Source organism: Antrostomus carolinensis, unplaced genomic scaffold (genome assembly GCF_000700745.2).
Source record: "Antrostomus carolinensis isolate BGI_N321 unplaced genomic scaffold, ASM70074v2 scaffold3817, whole genome shotgun sequence".
Lineage (NCBI taxonomy): Eukaryota > Metazoa > Chordata > Aves > Caprimulgiformes > Caprimulgidae > Antrostomus > Antrostomus carolinensis.
The window spans coordinates 1-25,619 of NW_010329348.1; the positions used below are offsets into that span (position 1 = coordinate 1).

Below are 25,619 nucleotides of genomic sequence, written 5' to 3' on the forward strand. Positions count from 1 at the left end.
TTTTTTTTTTTTTTTAATTTATCCAGGGTGACAAGCCTTGAGGATAAGGTAGGACAAATAGAAAAAGACAAAATTATTTCATAATGAAAAAGAGTTTATTGGAATTCTATAATGGCAAGAACTTTAATATTAATTTCAAAGGTGAGCTTGTGAGCTTATTAGTGACTCCCATTTAGGGTATCATGAGTAACATACGTAAAATCATGCGTGTTGCTTTGTGACTGAACTCACACAGTTGACTGCATTCACCAAAATGAAAATGTGTAGGTATAGGCATTGGTGCATTTAGATCTATCCCCAGGGAAAAGTGGATGAAATTACCAGAATTATTTTTTGAAGCCATGAAGAAAATGAACAGTTAATAGATTGCCATTTGCTATGTAAGTGAAATGTAACTGCCAGTGTACCAGTTGCAATCATGCTGGCAGGTGTTTAATTGCTTATGCATATTTGAACCCCAGTTGCCTCATTACAGAAGTTTTATTCACCGCTGAGACTGCTGACTAAATAGCAAGTGTCCCCAGAAGCCAGCAAAAATTTGAATAGCTGCCAAGAGTAACTCACCAATTTCCAAAAAATAAGGGAGTAAATGTTAGTCTTGATAGGAGATTGCAGGAGGAAGGCTGGCAACAGATATGACATTATGTTACAGGTTAGTTGCAAAACTGTGCACCATCTATTTTATTTGGCTGCTTCCTTTCCTCTCAATATGTAATATATACCGAGTTAAAAGTCTGGGCTTAATGTCAGGAACTGCTACTGGCTGTCTGTACACTGTCAGAAGAAAATGATTCCTGTCTGGTAGAGACTTGATGAGCTACTTGCAAAAATTCATAAAAATTAAGCACAAAAGCATTCAGTAGGAGTCATTAGCTACTTACAGAAGAGTCATTGGTGCCAAAGATGTCTCGTACATCCCGGACTGTGTGCTTGTTCTTCTTCCTCAATGTCTGAGTGTAGGTGTTGTATCTCTTCTGTACAGCGGCAGCTTGAGTTCGGGTCAAAGTGGACAGCAGGGCCTGGCCGTCCTCCTCTTCAGCTCCCGAGATCAACGTAGATAAACCTACATCCTGCAGCCATTCTGCCTCCAGCTCCCCTTCTGTGGAGGAAGAGAGTGTGTTACCAGGCCTGGTACAGGAGGAAGAGGGAGCTGAAGGAAGGGAGGAGGCATGGTGGACCGCTGCCTTAGCCTTTACCTCAAGAAGACTCTACTTCCAATCTTTGTTAGGCCACAAGTGTAAGTTAAAGTAGTTTTGTCAACATACTATCAACTTTCAGTTTGGCAGTCTCTGCACAGGAGAGGCTTAGGAGAAGAACAGAAGAGGTATTTTTAACCTGTGCATCAACACACTCGTGCAAAGAAGGCAGTAGAGTGCCTAGCCTGACACAGCAAGGTTGGTAAAAAGTAACCTCTCATTCAAAAGCATAAATCCCCTCAATTCCCATTTATACCATGTTGTACTGGATGAAGTCATTTGGCAGGTGGAAATTAAATCGGTATTCCAGTTAACATAAGTAAAAATACTGAAGTGGTGTATATGATAGAATAATGTATTTGCACACTAAGGATAAGATTTGAGATGCCAAAGTCATCCAGTAATCAGATATCTAGCGAAGACCCCACACTGAGAGATGTGATGTCCACCTAGTCCAATAGCCTGTTTTGAACAAGATAATTAAGAGTCAGAACTACTCACTAAAGAGCAAGAATCAGGTAGGGGCAGTCATCAAAGAGGTCAGGTCGTGGTGGAAGATGCAGAAATAGCTATCCTTGCATGCTAGATATCATCCTGATTTCTAATAAAGACTGGCTAGCATTCTACATTCCAGCATTTCTTGATATCTTGATTAGTGACTAATATCTTCCTGAATCCTGTTTAATACGTGCTTCTCAACTGGTTCAACACCACAATTGTTTCCATAGTGAGATTATGTGATAGAGTATTTTCTTTCCTGGCTCTATTGGACATAGGGAAACTTCTGTCATCTTCTGACAGAGCCCTTGCCTACCAATACCTTGCCATGCAAACCCAATACAGGGTTTCAGCTTGCTATCTGTTACATTAAATGAATATTCCCTGTCACTGCAGGACAGGGAGAAGCTCCCAATCTATCCTCACTAAATAATTGAGTAATTTTAAATTTTATGGTCATTGTCTTTTTATATGTCTGCTTTTTAAAGTAAACAGTCATAGTTTGCCTCTCTTCACATAGGAGATTTTGAGGGCCTTCATTTTAGTTCTGTAAACAATCCTAGCTCAGCAATATGCTGCTTGAGACAAGAGACTAACTGTGTTCCAGCTTTGACTGAAGAGAAGGTATTACCAATAAACATGTCAAACAGGAAATGGATTAATTTGTGCATGTTCTACAAAACAACTAATCAATGCACTGATTGTTCTTGTCCCAGGCCTGGTCTTAATGGCTGACTGGTATTTCCACTCTCCCTTTATTGCCTCTTCTTGACACCAGAATGCAGGCAGATTGATAGATACCAATTTGCTGCACTTTGGCAGGTAGATACACAAAAAAGAAAATTACAGGGCTGGACCATGGGGACAAGTGAAAGCTTCTTACACATGTGCCTTCACTGACTTCACTGTTAACTGTCTTGTCTCTTTACAAAGCTATCTGCTGCTAAAACCCCTGCGCTGTGTTAGATGGGGTGTGACCAGTCCTGTATCCCGTGAAACAACTTGTCTCTGCTCTGATCCTTTCTAGTATCCACAGATAGGATGGCAGGCTATTCCTTTCCTTCCTTGAACCAATGTTTCTTCTGCCATCCTCATTCTTCTTTCTAGCAAGGTCTCTTTTAATTTTCATGTGGTGCTGTTCTAGTCACATCCATTCATGTTCTAGTTTCTTAATTACATTCATTTTGGCTTTTGTCCTGAATTCTTTCAAAGAATTTAGTTTTTAATCAAACTTGGCTTTCATGATGCTATGAAAAATAGTAAAGCAGACACAAAATTGTGCCTGCTTACCAGCCACTGCTATGACTAGTTTTCTCTGGCTTTTGCTCTTTTCCTGTTCCAACCACTCATTAATAGACTAAGAAATAACAAAAACAACCATAGGAGTAAAACTATTGAGGAGAAGAAATTTCTGCATTAAAAGAAAGCCCTCAAAATTTTATGACCCATAGGTTTAAATAAGGGCTAAAAGAAAAATATGTTGTTTTACAAAACATTATAGTGGTAGGTATTTATATAGCAGGGTCTTGATACTGTGTTTGATTCTGCTCCATCAGAAGACAAACAGATAATTAGGAAGGTTCCCTCTGTCTGGTAATTCTCTTTTTCTCATAGAGACTGCTAGGAAAGAGCAGTAACTTTCTTTGAATTTCAGATATAACCCCAAATAACTCACAGCATCCCTGCCTTGTAACATCAAGTGTTAAAGCAGTTCTGCACATCACTGCTATCTTAGATAACCTGTGACTTCCTCTTCCCCTATATTTTCATCCCTTGTATCACTTGCTGTGATCTTCTGTTCTTTCTTGACCATAGTTACTAATGTCAACAGAGTAAGTGTGCTGATGTCTTTCCCTCGCACATGTGGTAGGGCAAAACCCAGCATTGTGGTTTCAACAATATCAGTGGTGTCTGGCTGCTATCACTCTTTGGCTTCCTTCTTAAGGATTCTGTACCTCTTCCTTTCAAAGACATCTCAAAAGGGTGACTAAAATTTGTTTTAATTTTGCCCTGAGGACTTCCACATTGATTTTCAGTGTTTTGATCCTCAGCAAGGAGTATTATCCTATTAGGAGCTTAATAAAACTCACTATTATTTCCAAGATTTATAATCCCAAACTGAATATATTCCTGAAGATAATAAGTAGGACAAGTACTGTCTCGTTGTGTGTATGCAATATATATATATGTTTAAAACAACAGTGTGAAGGTAAATGAAGTGTGGAGGTGTATTGCATTTTACCTTGCAGTTTCATTTTTAATTCAGAACAGAAGATAAAAAAATCAATGCAATGTAATGAGGCATAAACAGACAAAGGGTAACATGGGACTGGAGCAGAGTTTGCACTGTTGTGAAGATTTAGCCCAGCAGTGATTAAACTGATGGAAAATCTTCTGAGAACATGGAAAATGGGCTCCTGTATTGCCTTGTCCTACCAATTTATCCAGCTTGGTAACTCACAAATATGTGACATTCCCCTGACTGTGCAGACAAATCAGGGACACCCAGTTCACACTGATAATTACATGAAGGAGACACTGAGAGTTTTACAATCTCTTTCTGGGGTCTCCAAGCTAGAAAGCATGATCAGACAGGAATTTTCCCAATAAGGTCAAACTGATTGAGGCAGAAAGATTTTCTGACTTCCCATAATAATAACCATAAAGTTTCAATGTTACTTATTGATCTATTTTTATTTGAGACCACAGACCAGCACAAGGAAGTGTAGTTTGGGTTTGAGCTTCCAGTCTATAACCCTCATAGCAGACTAAGATTTTTGGCGAATGGAGGTCTTATCCTTTTGCTTACAGGAAAGCCCTACTTGGAACTAGTGAGTGGGAGGTGTTCCCTGTGGAAATGATACATGGTTGGAGCTAGATACTTCTGTGTGGGATATTTATCATGACTAGTTACATATTTCATTACATAATAAAGTAACACCCTTTCCCACTTTTCACTCTTTTTCCTGGTAGCAGAATTAACGACATCCCATTGCTTGTCAAGGTAAGAAAAATACATCGACACTAGTGTTAATAATTGTATAGAAAGAACACACCAACGTTTCAAAATCTGTCCTTAAATCAGTAGTTACCAGACTAGTGGCCATGATCCACAAAAGGGTTGCAGCAGTTATCAGTGGGTCATGACCTCAAAAGAAATTTGGTTTCATCCTATAGTAACACCTGGTATTTTCTGTCGCACAATATAATTAATTTGTAAGTGGGATCATAATTGGAAAAAAATGAGAATTGCTGTTCTAGATGTTATCAAATCATCTAACAAAAAGCTGCAATAAGCTAGTGCAGACTATTACATCTTTTTTCCAAATACATTTTGGAAAAGGAGAGGGGGAAAGGTTAAGGTAAAACAATGAGGTAGTAATACCTTCAGCATAATTTGTATGATGAATGTATTTTGACAAGTGAGGAGTGTGAATGATGTAGGTATCTATATAATCAGATTTATCTCTAATCTTTCCTTGAATTATGCCTAAATTGGGCAGTATCAGAGAAACAGGCAGTTATCAAATTTCTGATAGCACCAAAAGATATCTAACTTAAAACTGCTTCAAGATTTTTATAACTTCTCCATTATATCCTACCAAAATTCTGGTATACTAAATGAACTTTTTATTCCTTTTTCATGTTTTGTTTTGTTTTGTTTCCCCTAGTTTATTTAATGCTGGAGATGTAGTTTTCATTTAATGCCTCTCTTTTCTGAATTATACCTCATCTATCCTCTTGAAGCACAAATAAAATCAATGCAAAAAAACCTTATGTCAGAAGTTATTCACCAGCCCTGGTGCATAAATCAGACTGATTTATTGTTTCTTTCCAGTGGCATCTTGTACATTGTGATGTTCAGAAGTGGAGCAAAAATGATCATAGACCCAGCCTAGTACTTTTGCTTATACTGATTGACATGAGGAGGGAGATCAAGGCATCACTAAAGAGATGAGGAAAAGCCAAGTTATGAGGAAGGAGTGTTGTTCACGTACTCACCGTCAGCAGGTTTGAACTCCAAGAGCATTGCTTCTTCAGGTCCATCTCCACTGCTCTCCTTGATGCTCTCCACTTCACACCAGAAGTCCTCCATGGATGTGCTGTCCATGGAGGCCTGCGAGTTGGAGCGACTGAATGCAGGAGGAGGTGCTGATTCATTGGAAAGCATCCTGTTAATTCTTCGACAACGAGGGAGAGACTTTCTGAAACGAGATAGCGATGAATATAAAAATACCTTTCATGCTAACTTGTACCATGCAAACAAAACACACAACTAGGGCTTCACTTGTGACTGTACTGGGGAGGCGGGGAACAAGATGTTGGGGGCAAAGTGCACAGTTTTTGTGGTCTTCATGTTCTCTGTTTCTCATAACAGTTATGGTTAGAAATTTATTTTGCGTCTAATAATTTATCTCTTTAATGTCTTTTAGTGTTTTAAATCCTAGAGGGAGACTCAGGAGATGCAGTTTCTATTTCTAACATTGCTACCCATCTAATGAGACACTGGAAAAGTATCTTAGCTTTTTTGTGTCTCAGTTTCTCTTTATATCGCTTCTTGCTTTTCTTACTGACTGAAATGCTTCGGTGCAAATGTCTTTGGGGAAGTTCTGGGGAACCCTGAAATATTTTACAAACTCATCTTGGTTCCACTGCCTGTGCATATTATACACCAAAAAATTAAAAACTTGAAACTTTAATTCAGAAGAATAGTTACCTTTTATTTGTAATCCCTTCTAAAAAATAAATTTTCTCTTAAAGTAAAATAAATTAATCTTACGAAAATGTATCTTTGAAATGAAATAATATGTTTTAGACCAAACAGAAGGTTTTAATCACAGGTACAAAAAAAAAATTATGATTCACTAAAAATCAAATTTCAAGTCACTATTCAATACAGTGATTGACTCAAAACAAAGAAGTTTGTTCCTTGCTCCTTTGTTCTTGTGTTTTCCCACTGTAAATTCCTGCAGCTGAAGACAGTTATACAAGTTCATTCAAAATCTTATAAAATACTCACCATGAAAGTCTTGTCTGACTTTACTCTTTCTCATTATTATGGCTGCAATACTATAAGCAGCTTTTGTAAGTGTAGTTACAGTCATTACAGTAAACAGTAATAATAAGCACAACAATATTTGCACAAAGGAGTCAGAAGGCAACATAATTATGTCAGAAAGCTAGACTTCAGGAATTAATGGAAAATTTTGTCATAAGGTCTTCTGGCCTTCACTTATCTGAATTAATTCAAAAGCAGTTTCCCTTTCTCTTCCTTTTCTTTATGGCACCGTTCTGCCAACAGGCCTTTGTTTAAAACCACAGACATCACTTTTACTCTACTAAAAAAAAAAAAGCATACTTCCTTTTCTGTATTTCCCTCCTTGTCAAAGTTTTTGGAATGGATATATAAACAATATATCATTTAACAAATCTGACTGGACGTGCTTTTTCCCCTTTGTGCTGCTGCCCCTGCTGCATCCCTCCTTGTCAGTGATGGTCTGGCTGCTTCCCTGAGGCTCCTAGAGCTTTCATGCTTCTTCTGGGTGGTCTCAGGCAATTTCTTCTTTGTTAGGTCTGAGCCCTACGTTGGGGGAGCTGAAGTGGAAACAATGGAGCACAACAAATCTGGCTGTGGACATTATCAGTGCTTAAAAAAAGCAAAGCTCAGACCTTTGCCTCCTTGCGAACACAGGGAGGTGTAACACAGATGATTCAGCTGCCAGACCTGCCCATGTGCTCGTGATCAGCTGCTGGGAAGCAAAGCTTTCAGAAGGGTGACTGTATTTCAGCAGAAGAAAATGTACTATGGCGCAGTGGAGACACATTTCCTCCAGAAAGAGAAGTGCTATCTTCAGTTTTCTACCCTTTTTTTTCCTCATAAACAGCAAATGATTGTTTGCTTTTAAACGTAGCACTGAAACTGTTATTGTTTTAATTAGAACAAGCCACTATCATCAAATCTGAGAAGAATCTAAGTGTGGTTAAAGCTATTTGAGTGCTTTCCATGTAGCTCACCCTCTAGGGAGATGCAAGCTTTTCAGTGAGCTTTTGTTTGCAAAGCCTCAAATGATCGGGGTACCTGATAAATCATAATTACCGGAATAATGAATCTGGAAGTTACAGCTCTTCTTCTTCTTTTTTTTTTTTTTAATGGATTCACCTATTTCTCTTTCAAGAAGGAGAAAAAAAACCAAACCTAACCAAACCAAACCAAAACAACCTACAAGTCTCACAGGACTTAAATATCATGAGTTAATACTGAACCAAGCAGAGTTTTTAACCAGCAGAGGCAGAACCCCTAAAAAGCAGCCAGAAACCCCCATCTCTTCAGCTGGGAGCTGGTGGGGCCGGGAGAATCAGCTCCTGCCAGCCAATTGCTTACTGCTGTGAAAAGCTGCTCTCTTTTGTTTAAAAGGTGATAGTGAACACAAATAAGGAAAAAGGCAAACTTCCTGGCACTCTAACAGCATGTGGGGCCCCTTTTCACTGTGTGCTGTACAAGCAGAGAGAAACACCGAGGCCTGGTGTCGAGCATGTGGTGGGTGCCCATCACCCTGCCACAGCCTGTCCCTCCCTAGCCTCCTCTTCAGCCCATGGCTCCACATGAGCCCCTCACACTGCTGCCCACGGCACAATTAATGTCTCTGCTTAGTATAAACCTTTGTGAAAAATCAGTCCCTACGTCTGTGCTATAACACAGCCCAGAGCTCCCACACCAGCAATCACTGGAAGAAATGCTCTTGTTGGTCAAACATGTGCTGGGATGAGAAGAGGGCTTTTTCCCTGATAGCATCACTGACCCCCATCATTTAGTCATGGTCAAGGAATTCAAATATTTCCTGCTCTCCCAGTGTGAATATTGACCATGACCTTTGTGCTCTTCACACACTACACCAGACTGATCCTCGGGCTTTGACTCCATCAGGACTTCAGCTAGCTCAAACCAAGGCTTTTTATTTAACCATATTAGGAAGAAAGAGGCTTGATGAGTTGTTTCTTTTCTCCCCACAGTTAGTATGCTATTTTGTAATATTATCATACCAAAAAGCTAAATGCAAAACAGACCAAGTAGCATGGCAACAACTGCTGTGACAACCAGCTTTACCAAATATGTCTAAGGTTCCTGGGCAATTAACGTGCATTTACAACAATATTAAAAGTACAGAGCTCATTTGGAAAATCAGCTGAACAGTCTCCTGAGAACCTCATATCTGAGGCTTGTTATCTCAGCCCGGATTAAATCAAGCTGTGTAAAATTCCTGTAACAAGAAAGGTTAGGCAGAGGTGCTTTATCCTTACTGGTAAACAACTGAAGCTTGCTTCCAGGTAGTCTGGTACAAACCTTCTGCAATTATTCTGAGTCTACCTATTAAAAGCTCATGTGTTTGAAAAGACCTCCAGTTGCCATTTTGACCCATATAACTGTGACTTTTTTTCTGGAGGAAGTGGTCTTGCTTTTATGTGATAATGGCAGTTGTATCCATTTCCTCCAGCCAAAGCTGCCCAAAACAGTTTCAGGAAAAAAAAAAAAAATCCTACTGAGGAAGCAAAGCATATTCCTACTGCTGTTAATTCATTCTTGAAGGACACTGAATGAGCACTGACTCAGCAAGTTGCCTGCCTGTCTCAAAAATAGCTGAACAAGCCCAGGTTGTCGGTCACCTGGGAACTCTTATAGCAGAAAACCTATGTTCCTGATACCTTTTTGACCCTCAAGTCTTTCTGGCTTATTTGCTCTTTTCTCAGTGTCTGTAGAGAAGTTTACAAGGATAAAATGTTTTCACTAAGCCCAATGTGTTGTTCTTACAGAAAATTTGAAAACCAATCTTGTTAGTAAGAGGCAATCATGAAGCTCATGTTCAATTTCATTTGCTCCCTCATGCATGGGCAGTGGTGAGCTAATCTAAAAGGCTGACTAAATTAAACACAGGAGGGATCTCAGATCTTGGCTTCCTAGATGGAAAATGCTGGGAGAGAAGGATGAACCTTAAAGCACTGAGCAAAAATTACAGTGACTCCACTGAAGGAATTGAAATTGTTTTCAGGGTGGAATTAAAAAAACAAATGAACAAAAAACCCCCAACCAAACCCTTGAAAATGGAAAGAAAAAGAAAGAAGGGAAAAGTGAAAAGTATACAACAGCCAAAGTTATCAAAGAACACCTCTATTACTGGATATTGGTCACAGAAGAAAGGGTTAAAGAGTGCCAGGAAGGAGAAATATGATGATATCATGTAGAAAGCTTTCTGTGGAAAGATTTTTGCAGAGAAGCAGGGTATTTCCATGGGGCACAAGGAGGCTGATTCAACTGTGTGTGACTCTGGTTTTACCCTGGTGTATGTTTATAACACTGATGAAATGCAATAGCAAACCAGGCCCATGAAACCTATATTTTGTGTTCTGTATATCGTGCAGATGTGCACTGTTCAGGGTCTAACAGCACACATTGATTTCAGGATAGACAAGCCAAAGTCAATAAACTATTTTTATCCTACCCCTAAAGTGAAGGTTTGTCAAACTGTACGAAGAGCTGTTTCAGTGACACCTGATGATTGCTCACAGGCTGGCTAATGATAAAGCTAGGCTCATGTTTTTGGTTTAATTAAGTAATGGGTGGTAGGCAATCCATAAAACAAATGGGACCAGTAAAGTCATCTTGTAGTTAAAACCAGCATTTAATCCTTGTTTACACAGAGAGACAGGACATCTTACTCTTGTGGTTCATTATGCTTAATTTCATTTAGTGGGTCCTGAGCCTGCTTCAACCACAATTACTCACATTTACAGTAATGGGGAAGAAGCAGGAAACAAATTCTCTTGGTCATTTTAGGACTAAGATCTGCCTTTTCATATTGCAATCAATCAGTATAGCCACTTAATCTAGTGAAGTCAGTAAGACCTGAAAAATACAACAGTGTCAGAGTGCAGTGTTTTTTCCTGTATCCAGATCTTTCTGTTCTTCAGTTTATTGTAACAGTTCACCAGCTTCTGACAAAAAATAATTACCCTCTCTCTGCTCAGCCCTTACCAAATGTAAAAAAGGGGATGGTAGCTTTGACAGGGAAGCAAAATTTATTCATTTTTATTAAGAATTATTTTTTTCCTCTTTTCTGAAGTGTTAGGAATCAATCACATGCCAATATTCATTTTTTTCCTTTTTTAATAGAATGTATACAAAATCCAGGGAAAGGAAGAGTCCAGCAATTGGAAATAATACTTTTGTGCACAGTTCATTGCATGGTTCACTCTTGCCCCAAATCTCTTGTCATCTGGTTCCTTCCTGTCAACCCTGTCCCAGCACTGTTTTCTCCCTGCTTGTTTCCTTCTGTCCATGCTTGGTGGCTTCTGCTCACAGAGAGGAGCATATCTCAGACAATATCCCCCTCACGCTGTCTGTACACTTCTGTTTCTGATTATCTTGCAGATGTTTGGCAAATTGTAGGTAGTGAATCCTAAAGTTCCCCCTTTCTTTCTCTAACATCTATCATAGCAAATATTTGACCTATCATTGATTTCATGGAGGTGTCACCCAGCTTCCCTTGTAACAGAGTATTTTATGTCATTAAAATTTTTCTCATCCTAGTGCCTAGCAGTACTCCAAAATCATATTAATCTGATTGCTTTTTGTTACAAAGCTGGGTTTTAAAATAAGCTGAGTTATGACATTACTGTATTGGCTAGACTTGAAAACACAGGAATACAGTACTTTGCATGTCTTTGTATTCTACAAAACATTCTACAGAATATGCTTCTGTCATCTGTTAATTTTATTTCTGAAGATGCTTTTCTGTCCCCACAAACATTTTTTGGACTGAAAGGACTGACAGGACTTAGGAGATTCAGCTGTAGATTTTGCACACCAGTGTTACCCGCCAGCATTTAAAAGTGTGTTTCACCTTGAGTTCTTCAGCAATCTCTTATGCAACTTTTTCATAAGTGGTATGGAAGTCCCCTGCCTGTAACAAGGGCCACATTGTGACCACTCTGCGGCTGAGCATGGAGATTGCAGAAGAATCTCTCTCTGTTTGTGCATTTCAATGTGAGGGTTCTCACAATCAGACCCTTTGAGCTAGAGGACTGCAGGGAATATGGTCTCTAGGTATTGCCTGCTGGCAACGATGACCTTCAGGGACATGACCCAGACCTCTCCTCTGCACTGGCAATCACATCACTTCTGTGCTGGCCTGATGCAACAGAGACAGTGCACTACATGGCTTCAATGTGTCTGTCAGATTCTGAACGAGACTCACTTTTGTCTTCATTCTCCTAACAAAGCTGTTCCTAAAGGGCAGCAGGGACTCCCAAATGATTAACACTGACAAGAGTACATTCTGTTAAGCATTTTTTTTTCAAGTGAATTGGAAAAGAATTCTTTTCATATTCATTAAGAGGAAGCAGGATACGCTAGTTTTGAATGCTGAAGACTTAAGGACATGAGCAGATCATGGCAGAGTATGTTAGGTGTAATTTTCAGTATGTGCAAGATAAGAAGCATCTGAACATGGCTTACCTCAGGCAAAAGCAGGTTATGAGCAGCCAGTTTAAATATCTTAAACATTTCCAACACATTTTTATTGTTAGAGGTGAAAAATTCTTGTGTTGTGTTGGTGCTTGCTTAAGTCCAACTGCTTTTATATGAAACAAGTCCATGTATTTAGGGCAGACCAGAGTTTTCTGGTTTTTTAACAAGCTTAGGAAATCCCACGCTTCCAGGAAATATTTGATCTACTGTGCGTGTACAGTACAAATGATTCGTGTCTGAGCATTGAACTCAGTGAATCTGACAGTTCACTCTATGTATGCCTCAGAGTCAATGAAGGCCTCCAGGACCATTGGGCTACCTGTGTATGCACTATACAGTTTTTATCCACTCATGTTCAGTAGATGTCTCCAAAAATTCCACCTGTCTGGCACTCACTCAGAGAGATTGCTAGGTAGCTGAGCACCTCGAAGTCCAAGGCAAAACCTTCAAATTCCACCTGGACTGAATTTGAAATCAAGATGTATGACAGCCTTGGAGATACTACTATAAGATTACCAGTCTTTGTGATGAATTACCTGGTTAAGGCACACAGTAAGCATGAGGTAGGCATTTTGTTCTGCATCTTGCCAGTGTCTTACCTCAGGTATCAAGCAAAGATGAAGCAGAGTCACTAGAAAGGAAATGGGAGGAGGAAGCACAAATGCACTAGACCCTGTCTAAACTCTGGTACTGCAACAAGTTCAATGCTGTTCCCTGCATTTACTCAATCCCTCCCCAGAGAGCTATCTGTAGTAGTGAGGAAGCTTTCACAAAAGATGATGGAAGAGCTGGAGTTCTCTTGCTTCCCACTGCTCTGGCAGTGTCACCTCTAAGGTAAGCAACAGCCCTGTAAGCACTCTCTGAGGATAGCATCATCTCAAGCCAACTGGAGTACATCAGGCCACTATGCATGCATATGTGTGCAACTGCAAATACCAAGGAGGCTGGAGGGTAATATGCAAACTTGTCCAGAATCTTTTCTCACAATAAAATTGATAAGCATTTGCCAGCAACTCACATTTTTAGCTAGACTCATTATTTATAGCACAACAGGATACAGTTAAAACTGCAGGAAAGGCACAGTTTGGAGAGCTCTGATGAAGCTTTAATTGTTCAACAAGCAAAGAAGCAAACCAAGTAAAACCCATAGGGGATGTAAACTGGACAGTGTTAAAAGGGTTTTTTGCTCTAGAAACACAAAGTAGATTTTCTAAAGAAACAGAAATATTAAAATACCCATCAGGCACAGGAAAAATGCAGAAATATAAGGGGTCAAACTGTCTGCAGCTTTCAGTAGAGCTTCTAACATTTATATGGCAATTGTGGAAGAACATACACTTTTTTGTATTTTAGACCATTCTAAAGGAGCTATTCTTTCAAACAGCATGTTTATTATCATTAAGGAATTCACAGTATTTATAGGACTTTCTCTCTCTGAAACACTTTAAAAGACAAATTCAGTCATTTTGGTTGAATTAAGGTAACAACATAAAGAACAGGACCATGCTACTTACTGGAAGGCATCTGATGCAACTACATACATTGCAAGTGTAAGCTCTTTAAGCTCCTGACATAATGAAGGGGAGCAGATATTTCTAGAGAGTGAACATATAAACTGAACAGGAGCTTGAAGTCATGCAATACATCTTTGAAGTTTTCTTTGTGCTTAGTTTTAAGTGAAGTCCAGCTGTTACTTTCTCCCTTCCTATAATTAGTGGACCCTTTTAAGCAAATGTCACCACTCCACTCATTAATTTTTTTCAAAGGCTTCAGGACCTAAGCAAAAAAGCAGAACTTATTTTCCTGAGTTATTGGGTTTTTCTTTAAATGTACTTTAATATATATGGAAGACAACGGTTGAGCTACAAAATATGAATATGTGAACTCTCTAATGTATTCATTTATATTTTAGTCATGAACGGTGTCAGTTACCCTGCAATTCATGAGAGAACATTTTGAACATTGTGCTTAATAGTATTCTTCGGACTATTTTTAGTCTGAATGCTATTTACTAAAGTAAAGCAACACATTGAACTTTTAAAGCTAAATAACACATAACTTTTAAAGCTATTTTATTGAAAAAAAAATGCTTGTGTTGTGAAGATACTGTTAAATCTTTTGACAGAGTGAGGAGCAACTTCACATTGCCACTATAAAAATCCTGAATCTACTTCTCATATTATTATAAACTGTTACAGCCCCACTCGCTTAATTTATCCCTTATGTTTAAATTCAGAACATCCTTCTTTGTGATGCTGCTAATGTTGAAGTTATTACAAATCACAAAAATTTCATGAGCAAATGTACTTCTCACCATTTAGATTTTTCTCTGCAGCTCTGGATTGGCTGTAAGGCAATTCTGAAGCCTCAGCTTTTATTTTCCATGGTGTATTGTACTTTGTGGCATACTGAATCAGTCATAAGGAATGAAAAATTCACTGGAAAATGCTGTAGCCAAATACAAATCAAGATGTGAGCATAATTCTGTTTTCTGCCTCTCAAGCACATTGGTAAAGATTGTATGAGTTACTTTGGAAAGAGTCCCAAATTTGCTGAATAGACTGTTCTTTTGTTAATTAATCTGCTTAATAAAACAGTGTAGATAACAAATGTGAAATTAATAAAGCAATGTAGATGAATCTTGGAGAATATCTCAAAGTTCCTTGTTCTTATTTTTACCTGAAGAAAAATGGTTATGCATTAGCTGGAAATCATGGAAAGTACATCAACATGGAAACTCTTGTCTTTGTCTTGAACAGTCTGAGACTTTGTTTGAGGCAACATAAGGCCTCATCTCTACCTCTATCTCCCTTTCCATCCCTGAACCCTGCCGCTTTCCCTTCCTTTTCATTTTACAGAAAGCAAGTGTTGCTGAGCTGGGTGAGAGGTAGAGCTGCTTCTGTAGTGATAGAGTAAGCAGGGAAGTTGATAAAGGCTCTCTGTGCAGAGAGGAGGTGATACCAACGTGGCACAGGGGGACCTGACGCACAGGGCAAGGCATGGGGATCTCAGCTGATGCATGTGTTCCCACATGTTTCTCCAACAGCATTTGACTGTCATATCTCCTTATCAGAAGTTACACATCAGCCTCTCTCTCCATCCAGTTCTAAATATTTAAAAAATGCTGAGTCAAAGCAACCAGGGTACTTTACATTCTAAAAAAATAAATTGCTAAAAAATCCCAGACAATTAGGTCAACCCTCTTGCCTCTGCTGAAACCAATGGAAGTTTTGCTGATGCTGTGCACATTTCACCTTCAAGCTTTAAAAAGAAAGCTATATTAGAATAGGTTTTGACCTACATTTTTGAGGGGAAAAATGAACAACTGATTTCTTTCTAATTAACTCATCTATCTTTTGGTCAAAATTTTAAGACGTTTCACTGTATAATTGAATAGGGGTATATTATTTGGTAACCTCTCCCATTCAGGACACCAATAACTATACAAGCATAACAGTGTAAGCATAAAGCTGAATTTAAACTAAAAGCTGGTGGAAGACTCCTAGTGAATTGGTCTGGAGAATTTTCATTTATAATGTAGGTACAGAGATGCTTTGCCAAGAACCTCTTGAGATGCTACATGAGTCTAATAACATTACCAGTACTATGAAAGGTATGGTCAGATGATGGGAAACTTAACCATAAGAATGGACAGAGTAGAGCTGAAGATGAATAGTGGAAAATTAATTTGATGACGACAAACACAACACACAGGGAACACCAAATAGAAGATCACAGGTCTCCAAAGAGCAGATATTCCCATTTTCCAAGGAAAGAATGGAACACAAAATCAGATTTAGTTTATTATGTTCTCAGGTCTTCAACACAGGAATGAAGAGGGAAAGGAAAAAAACAGTTATTTTTCTTATACTTTGGCTATACAATTCCAACCAATGGAGTATAAAAGGTTTTCTGTGATCTTAAAGTGATTTCTAGGCTTATGCTAAAGAGATAGAGGGAACACCTTCATGGGAATTGTCAAGGCAACACCCTAAATTTCAAGTGGTATTTTTCTAATTTGTGTTCAAATATTTGTACTGCATGCCCATGAAAAACCTGACCTTTCTATGTAAGGAGCCAAATGAATCAGTGATGCTTCCAAACACAGAATCACAGAATCACAAGGAATCACAGAATGTTAGGGGTTGGAAAGGACCTCAAAAGATCATCTAGTCCAAACCCCCTGCCGGAGCAGGAACCTAAATGAGATCACACAGGAAGCCGTCCAGGCAGGGCTTGAATGTCTCCAGAGAAGGAGACTCCACAACCTCCCTGGGCAGCCTGTTCCAGTGCTCTGTCACCCTCACAGTAAAGAAGTTTCTTCTCAAGTTTAAGTGGAACCTCCTGTGTTCCAGCTCACACCCATTGCCCCTTGTCCTACCATTGGACATCACTGAGAAGAGCCTGGCTCCATCCTCGTGACATTCACCCTTTACATATTTATAAACATTAATGAGGTCTCCCCTCAGTCTCCTCTTCTCCAAGCTAAAGAGACCCAGCTCCCTCAGCCTTTCCTCATAAGGGAGATGCTCCACTCCCTTAATCATCTCTGTGGTTCTAAACCACTTGGACTCCAGTGAAAGCTGGAAATGTTTCACTAAGTTACATTTTTTTCAATGCCCATAAAAAAGGCAAATAACAAAACAAGCAAAAGCACATCTTAAAGGAGAATACTAGTATATGATGCACAGCAGCTTTCCTATTTTCCTCAACTACCTTTTTTTTCTCCTGCTTATTTTATTTTAGAGGTTTATCTCAAATGTTTAATCCATGAGCACTCTGAGGGAAGCTGCAGTATGCCAGGTATTTTAAAGCTAACTTTTTGAATATACTGCAGCTCCTGAAGCTCTTGGAGCTAGAGAGAGCACTAATAGTTACAACATATGGTTCCCTTTGTCTGAAATTCCTCAGTACTCATATCCTCAGCGGTATGAGTAATTGTGAATCTTAAAAGCAGCCCTGCTGAAGCCAGCCAAATTATTCTTGTGCATAGGGTTTGGAAGTTTAAATGTCTTAATATTGACACTGGGGAGTAAGAGGTGGCTCTTGGGACTCTCTGAGGAAAATGGACTCACATTGAAGGGAAGACTTCAAGGCTCAGAGGACGTAAACGAACAATATCATCTTAGGTTCAAGCATCTTAACATAGGTACAAAATGCCCATTCATGTTCTCCTGGTAAGCAGAAACTCTAGATGGCCCAGAATCATGTTATAAAGCTCTACAGCAACTTTTGTAGACATAATATATTAGAGGAAGGGATTACTTGTGGTTATTTTGGCAGTTACTGATTTGTTCTGTCTTGTTCTAAACTGTTTTGGGTTTGGACTTGGTTGTGTGGAAAGAGAACTTTGGAGAATTTCCTCTTTAAGGAAGGAAGGTTCTCCTCAGTCACAGCTGGGAATTTGAACCCAGATACTAAATCATCATACAGTGAATAGTAACAACAGAATCAAGAAATTGGTAACTACTAAAACACTTCAACCACCCACTGTAGCATTTAATTTACCATATGGGCAAGACCTAGTTCATTATAACAGGACCATGGAGACGTTGTCAAATAAGAAATACAGAGGGAGGTAAAGTGACATTTCTAAAATCAGACAGATGTTTTGTCACAGAAGAGGGTTAAAAACACAAGAGCTAGTTCGTGACTTAAAACTATGGTACACTGTGAGTAATAGAACCTCTAATCTTCTGTAAGTCCTGCAGAGCTTGGATGGAGTTTCTAACTGAGCTTTGTCAGCCCTGCACATATTCTTGGCTGGACAGCCTCTAAAAAGTAATTAATATTGCTATGCAAACATAGTAAATCATGTTTGAGAGCTGACATGCTCACGTCAAATGAGTACGACTAAGCTGTTATTGTGCCCTCTGTCATTGTGAGTATGTGCTCCTCTTCCCTCTCCTGCCTAGATAACAGCCATGATCCATGATGGGAGGTGAAGATTCACAAGGCATTCATCCATCTTTTAATAATCGTGCTAGATCTTTCACTGTGCAGGCACTTCATGAATGTTGTGAAGTTGTAATGCTATCCTTCCCACGAGGACACCAAATTAGTTATCCATGCTTTTGATAAAATGTATCTTGGCTGAACTGTTACAGCTCTCTTGCTTTGGAAGATTTCCAGTCAAGGGCTATATTTGCATCAGTTACAATTGATTCAGGATCTTGAACAGGCTGACACATCTTCACAATTTAATCCAAAACAGAGATGATAGATGACTTTCCAGTAAAACAGGGGAATAATCATGCTTGTACTTCTAGTTCTTTGGTTTGAGTTGGTATCCCTGGTTGGTATTTAGCCACTGCTTGGACCAGTATTGTTTCTGGACTTCCAGATAAATACAGATTATGCTTCCAAAAGGGACTTAGGAAGGCAGTCACCTAACTCCTATTTTCAGAAAAGACTGAAGGATTTGAGAGCACAAATTCTGTGGACTTACAGGGACAGTAAATGCTCCTGCATGCAGAGTCAGTTTTGAAGGTGGTACTTAGGCTTTTAAGTCACAGAAGCACTTTTGAAAATCTGCCTTCAGCTTAATTGTATACCATTACACTCTTTGTCCTTGGAGTTCTTATTTTGATGCAAGCATTAACCTTGCCCAGTTTTCTGGGATTTTGATCACCTAAATTCAAGCCTTATCATTAAAATTTGGCTTTGATTAACACAGCTGTTTATTCTTTTGCTTGGCAGGAATTTCTGCAAGACCGCCATAAACTCAGACTGTTTGTACTATATTGTACCATTAATCTCCTTTTCCTTTAAGACATAAATACCTATATGCCAAGGGGAAGATTGCTTATATGTGGATGCATAGTTGCATATAAAAACATATATGAATACACAGCAAAGATGGGAACAAAGGGAAGGAATATTTTAGTAATCTCCTAAAGGCCTTCATTAAAAAGTCTAGATGACACACAAAATGGAATGTTTTGTAAGACATGAACCAGGGGATCAACATTAATTTGTTGCTTAATGGAATCATAATTTAAGATAAAAATGGAACAAACTTTATTCAAAGCAGGTGGAATAATTTGGGTGGGAGAAAGAGCTTTCAAATTAAGAGGCTGCTATATCATTATGGCCACTCATTATGACCACTTACCCACAGCTCACCACCTAAGGTTTTCCAAAATAATGCATTTGAAGAGACTTTCTAATAAGAAGTAATTAAGAGAGTCAAAGAAAATACAATGTTGCTTATTGTTGCTAAGTTAATTTTCATCAGAGTTTGGTCATTATCTTAAAACAGCATCAACAGTGGAGAATTTCTAGATATCTAGAAACATCTGTAAGTCTGTCTCACAGAGATTTTCTGAATTGGGAATCACTTCATAACTGCACTGCAAAGCCCTGCCTGAAAAAGATCTGTTTGTCTTTTCTAAACAAATCAGTCAAGAATCTAGGTAGCAAAAGTCAAATCTTCAGGGATATTAGCTGTCTGGATTTCTTTTCAGCGAGACTTCAGGTTTGACAATGGGAAAAAAAAAGGTACTTGCTCTTTCATCCTCATGAAAGTAAACTAAAAACTATTAAGTACTCATCATATTGGACCATGATCATCATATTGTGCTGCTCTGCAGTTTCAGACTTCCCTTTGATTCCCAGTATAGGCTTTGTACTGCCCTTACAGATGGAATAATGGGAAGAAATCCTTGAAAAGTGTTCTCCAAAGCAAGGAGTATTATTTCTGCTGATTGTCATGACCCCACACCCCGTTTTATGATAGTTTGCTGCAGGAGGACTTTGGAACCGGAGAGATTGTGCTGGCCATTTCAGTCTGTGCAAATTACCATGGAGCAGAGGTGCTAAAAGAAACTCCTCAAACACTCCTGATGTTTGCTTTGGAGGTGCAGAGTTCCGAGTGTCATGCCTGCGAGCCAGCGGGAAAGAAATCTCCTGGAATCCTTCTGTGAGGGATGAGAGAGCCTGTCTGTGAATGCTGGACTGATGGTTTATTGTTTGCATTTTCATTTATTTAGACTATATAAACAAGCTTCTGATTTTCTCAAAACAATATGGACAAGTCCTGGTTTCCAGTTCCCTTGAATTTTTCCAGTTTTCATTACTAGGTAAACAGTTTTAGCTGCTCTGCACCGCCAGTTCTCTGCTACCCTGGGTCTTTACCTAGTTACCAGACATAATCACCTTCAAACTGAAAGCAGCCATTAGAAAGAGCCTGTCCTACCTGCAAATCCCTGCCTGCCAAGTGAGCAGAACCAAGTCAGATTTGAGCACAATTTGATAAATGTGGATTAGGTAATGTATTTGTGAATGTAGAAGCACTTGGATCTGACTTTTCTCCCATGGAATGATATAAGTCATAAGTTTCTTTTTTCCTTGCAGCTAGGTTTGTATAAAGCTGTACTTGAGCAAGTTAAATTGTGGTCATGACACTGAGCTGAAATATGTATCAACATTTTAAGCACCTATATAATTTCAGAAGGGAAAAGTTGGAAAAGGCAAATCTCTGACACCAAATTAAATGAAAACAAAATGGGAAAAATGTGATTAATCCAATTTGAAGCAAAGATTCTGCTCTGTCTGGAACATTATTCCAGTGGTACACATTTTTAAACCCAATAAATGTCGAGGAAAATTTGCATTATAACAGAGTAAAATTTTAAAGCAGCACACCTTGTTAATAAAACCTTAAATCAGTTCAAGTTAATAGATTATTGAAGTGCATTTTTGTATAACCTGAGTCAATGCAAAGCATGCGTATGCCCATCCTGTGGTCTCTTTCACTTGCACTGTGTCCAGTTGTTTTTCTACAGTGGATCTTTTTTTTTTTTTTTTTTGTCCCCCTGTTTCCTGCCCTGTAAAGCTGGAAAATTCCACTAGTGATAACTCTGACAGCTTGCTCCCCCTCCTGTCACTCCTTGTTTAAGAAAACAAGAGGGAGGGAGCAGTGTCTGGAAGGCTGAGAAGTTATTGATTTAGTAAATTCTGCAAGTCTTACCTCGGAGCAGAATAAAGCCTTGGTGTTATCCTTAAAGGAGCAGAGCAGAGTCCTTCTGAAACCCAACTTCTTCATGTTCCTAGTGGCAGTGAGTCCTTCCTCAGCCTATGATCACCAAGTTGCATATTCTGGGAGCTATCTGACAGCCTGTGATAGGATATTCTGCCTCTAGTCATACAAGGGCTGCGTGAACAAAGAGCGGTGGAGCTTCTGGCCCTTGTGGGCAATGGACTGACACTGCTCCATCGCTATTTAAAGAGTAGATGCCTTCAGGATAAATCCTCTTAGTGTGTTTTCCTGTTTGTGTCAGAACTTAAACCTTTTATCCATTTCCTAAGAGGAGAAATAAAAAAGTAATCAGCACTAAGCTGTGCTGTAGTTCAGAAGAATCCCTGTAGGGTGGCTCAGAAAAAGATAGAGCAGTTTATGTGATTTCTGCTAAAGGCATATGAGACATTGCCATTAGCATAACTCAAAAAATCATAAATGACCAGATGCCAATTAATGAGGAGCTCTTTCTGCACAGAGATGGCTGCTCCAACCAGAGTAGAAGTGTAGGGCGCAGTGCCAGCAAGGAATAAGTGAGCCAGAGTACAGCTGTTAAGAAATAAATTATTTATGGGGAAGCCTTTCTTGCTTTTCCGGCAGTGAGATGGTCAGTGGGAGGCCTAGAGGAATGCTGACAAAAGCATGCATCCAGTTTTGCATGAACAGTGGCCCAGAATTGGGTTTTGGCCACAAGGTAGATAAAGACTTGAAATTCAGGGGTGATTTTGAATGCACCTGGGGGATGAAGAAACACACTGTGTAAAAAGTTCCTTATCACAGGCTGTTAATGCAGCCAAATGAGCCCTAAGAAATAGCTTTTAAGTACAGGAAACATAGGAGATGGTCAAACTTTACTCCCTCCACCAGATCTTGTTTATCCATTGAAAAGCTTAAAGTGGTCTATTAAATTTACAACATTCCTGTCATCATTTCTCCCGCCTGAAATACAGGAGGAAAATCTGACTTTCTGGTTATAAGCTTTTTGATATCCTTCACTTCCTCCAAAGACATGGTTAAAATCTTTCAGCAGAATAAAGGAAAAAGAAAGACTGTTATTTTATCAGAACAAGCAGAGAAAGAAAAAGAGCTGAAAAAAAAAAGAAGAGAAGAGAGAGGATTTCCTGAATCAGTCACAGATTTCCTAAGGGAACAGAAAAGAGCAAAACCAGAAGCAGTTTTGGTTTTATATTTCATCTTGAAGTTAAATTTGCTTCATATTTTAAACTGGACTTCATGTCGCCTTTTTATTTCTTACAGAGACCTTTTATGATTACATAAATCCTTGAAAGTTTTGGAAACTTCTGGTCATTTACCACTGTCTGTAGGCCTGTTTAGGCATTGGTAGGCCACTTTAAAGGATAAAATGCAGGGAAGAAAGTGCCTCCGGAATTTGATAATGGACTGTGGGGCTGTTCATGCTACAAATCCATCTGGTGTTGGTGGTGACTGGAAACTTCTTGGCAGCTACTGTTGCTTTGCATTACATGATACAGCGAAGGTAGTCCATATCATCACAACTAAATACCTCTATAGTGTTAACACCTACAGGCATTCAGAGGCCACCTCCAGAATGAATAGTCACCAGACTACCCTCCCTGCTTCCTTCAAGTATGTCTTTCTCCCTCTTTTTAGTTAAGTGATTCATTACTGCATCTATTACTCTTCTTGAGTTTTTGCTGTATGAAGAAATTAAAGTCATTTTATATCTAATCCCAGGCTTTGCCTGAACAGTCAGATAAATACAGGATTTAGGATTGCCTTTTCCGAAAGTTTCTCTCTGATGGAATTTAAACAAACCTCGATAACAGTGACTTAGATTTTCCTAGGAATTAAGGTGAGACTAAGGTTGTATTTGGTAAATATGAAAGTGGGTTCCCATTTGCAACCCAAGTCCCTTGCAGCTTGCTGCCTGTGTAGTACAGAAAAATGTCGTCAGGGCAAGAGGGGACGAAGTGGAGGTTGGCTCACTTGCAGCGATTAACAAAGAGAGTATCTTCCTTCTGGCTACTTTTGGCAACTAAAACACTGCCTGTGTTTCAATAAATGCTGAATCCTCTCATCTAACGTTAGATGTTGAGTTGGGGCATGTTGAGTTAGAACTCTGCTTGCCGTGAGCTCTTGATTAAAGCCAGTGGAAAGTCACCTCCAAAAAGCAATTCAGTTCACCTATGGCTGAGTCGTCTCTTGCTGTCCATAAAGGGAGAGGACAGTGAGGGACTTGCCAATAGCTATTAAAGGCTGGGAGGGGATAAGCACTCACTGGGCATTAGATACATCTAAAATTAAGGGAACCGTGCCCCACTCCTTACCGTGTCCTGGCACTTAACATATTTCACCTCCAAACTACAGTATTTTCTTTAACTACAATTTGAACAAACCTTTAGGTTAAAAGTCCTGCCATAAAGCTACGTAGAAATGTTTAAACATCTTTTTTTTTGCCCTGACCCTTTCTGGACCAGCACAATGGTGAGCCCTAATCACAGCTGTCCTACAAAAAATAAACAGTGGTGCACTCGCATACACAGGTATCCCACTGGCTTCAGTGGGGATTTGCATCATACAGAGATCCACCTGCACTGGTGCCTTTGTTCGTATTTGAGTGTTCTGTTTCACGGTTTGTACAAAAGTAACTCTGAATTAATTCCTTATATGGGACATAACAATGAAGTATTTCAGCAGATATACTGAATGTCATACAGCTGATAAATACTGACATGTGGTTTCATTCTATTTTTCTTCTCAAGTTAAATGATGAGAGGTAAAACAGACCTGCTGTTGACTTCATTTTAATGACAGCAGAACTACATGGATTATCCTTACAATGGGACAAAGGTTGAAGATTTTTGCTGCATCTGGATGTAAGAACCAGTCATAAACAATTAGCTATGTAAATAACTAATTTTTGAGGGCTTTGGCCAAACAAGTAATTGAACAAAATCGTAATTTAAAGTTCATCTGAAACAAAGCGATTTGCTTTTCCTGTAGAAATTCAAAAGAACAATAAACAGTATGATCTCAGAGATTTGTTTTACTTTTCTGTTGAAAGTTAAAGCCACACAAATTAGAAAAAAAAATGGTTAATTTAGAAGATGTTGCAATCAAATGTTTCAACATTTTCTGATTTTTGCCTGTTTTTTTTCTTGGCTCAAAAATACTCAGCAGATTATTCTGATCAACTCAAACATATATTTTTTTTTTTTTCCTGAAAAAGAAATTTTCCCTTTTTTTGTTCCACTTTTAATTGCAGTCTCCTGTTTTAACAGATCATTGCTGCTGGGGAACAGCTTTGACGACTTGTCTGGCTGATGTCATATGGCAAGCATGAAAATAAAACTACAAGGAAGGAACTGGAAGAGTTATCATTGGATTAATTATTCCACAGAAATTAAATGTCATGACCATAATCATGTGGTGATTTCTTCTGAAACATGACTGCTATTTCCAGACACTCTACGTATGGATCTGTAACAGCTGTTAGTGAGCAAAAATCAGAGGCTCTTCTCCAGACTGGATTTTACATTAACACTGGGATACATTAAGCACACACACTCCAAGCCTAGCTTGTTTTTCATGTTAGAAAAATGGAAATAACCTAAAACTTAATAAGTGATGTATTTGAAAGCAGCTATGTAGATAGGAAGAAGATAGTAATTCATGGACAAGCAGTCCAGACTTGACATCCGTTCCTCAGATGTCACGAAAGATTACACCTTCTCTTAGGACATCTCTGAAGATCTGCTTCTTCTGTCTGGCTTTTGGCAGGGATCTGTGAAATTTCCTACGTACATTCATGATCAGTTAAGATTTAATTTTGGTCTTAGCTCTGCCTAGGAGACCATTAATTTACAGAATAGAGATTTTTCAAAAGAAACTACTTAACCTCAAGACCATTTAGATGTAAAACCAGTCAGGCAAGAGAAGAGGGTTTACAGAGCATGACAAAAGGAGGATTGCAAAATGTGTAGTGCCGATGTACAAAAACTGTGGAACAGATAAACCCTCATAGTGCCTGTAGGAAGAGTTTTGTTTTGCAATTCTCCTGTAGGCACAGGAGGCTCACAGGAGGCCCATGGCTGTCTGCTGAGCTTGGTTTTGCAAACACGCTGAGGCGGCATTCTTTATCTGCAGTAACATTCAGTGTTGGCTGCGAAGGTCACCTTGACAAATGAACTTGCCTGGTGGAAAAAAACCTCTTCCACCAATAAATTAGCAGGAAGGGACTGAGCTTGTTTTCCAATGTCCATTGCGATAGCCGCAAACCAGGGCCATATGTACTTTGGAAACAGTATATGGAGCCATGTGATGGGGGAGACATTTTTTGTGCTGAATTTACAAACACAGAAGTTTTTCTCAGGTGGCTCTTTGATCTTTGGAGAAACACTCT

General features: G+C 39.0%; 1 protein-coding gene across 1 annotated transcript in view; it reads right to left on the minus strand.

The window, feature by feature from the left end:
• Positions 1–881: 881 nt before the first annotated feature.
• The window catches only part of LOC104528492 (rho GTPase-activating protein 28-like), a gene marked incomplete at its 3' end in the record, with an annotated part of 45,815 nt that continues 21,077 nt past the window's right edge, over positions 882–25,619 (minus strand). The window contains exons 2-3 of the mRNA XM_010172517.2: positions 5,697–5,899; positions 882–1,099 (exon numbers count right to left, since the gene is read on the minus strand). Coding sequence (XP_010170819.1) covers positions 882–1,099; positions 5,697–5,899 — 421 coding nt within the window. The remainder of the gene's footprint in view (positions 1,100–5,696; positions 5,900–25,619) is intronic.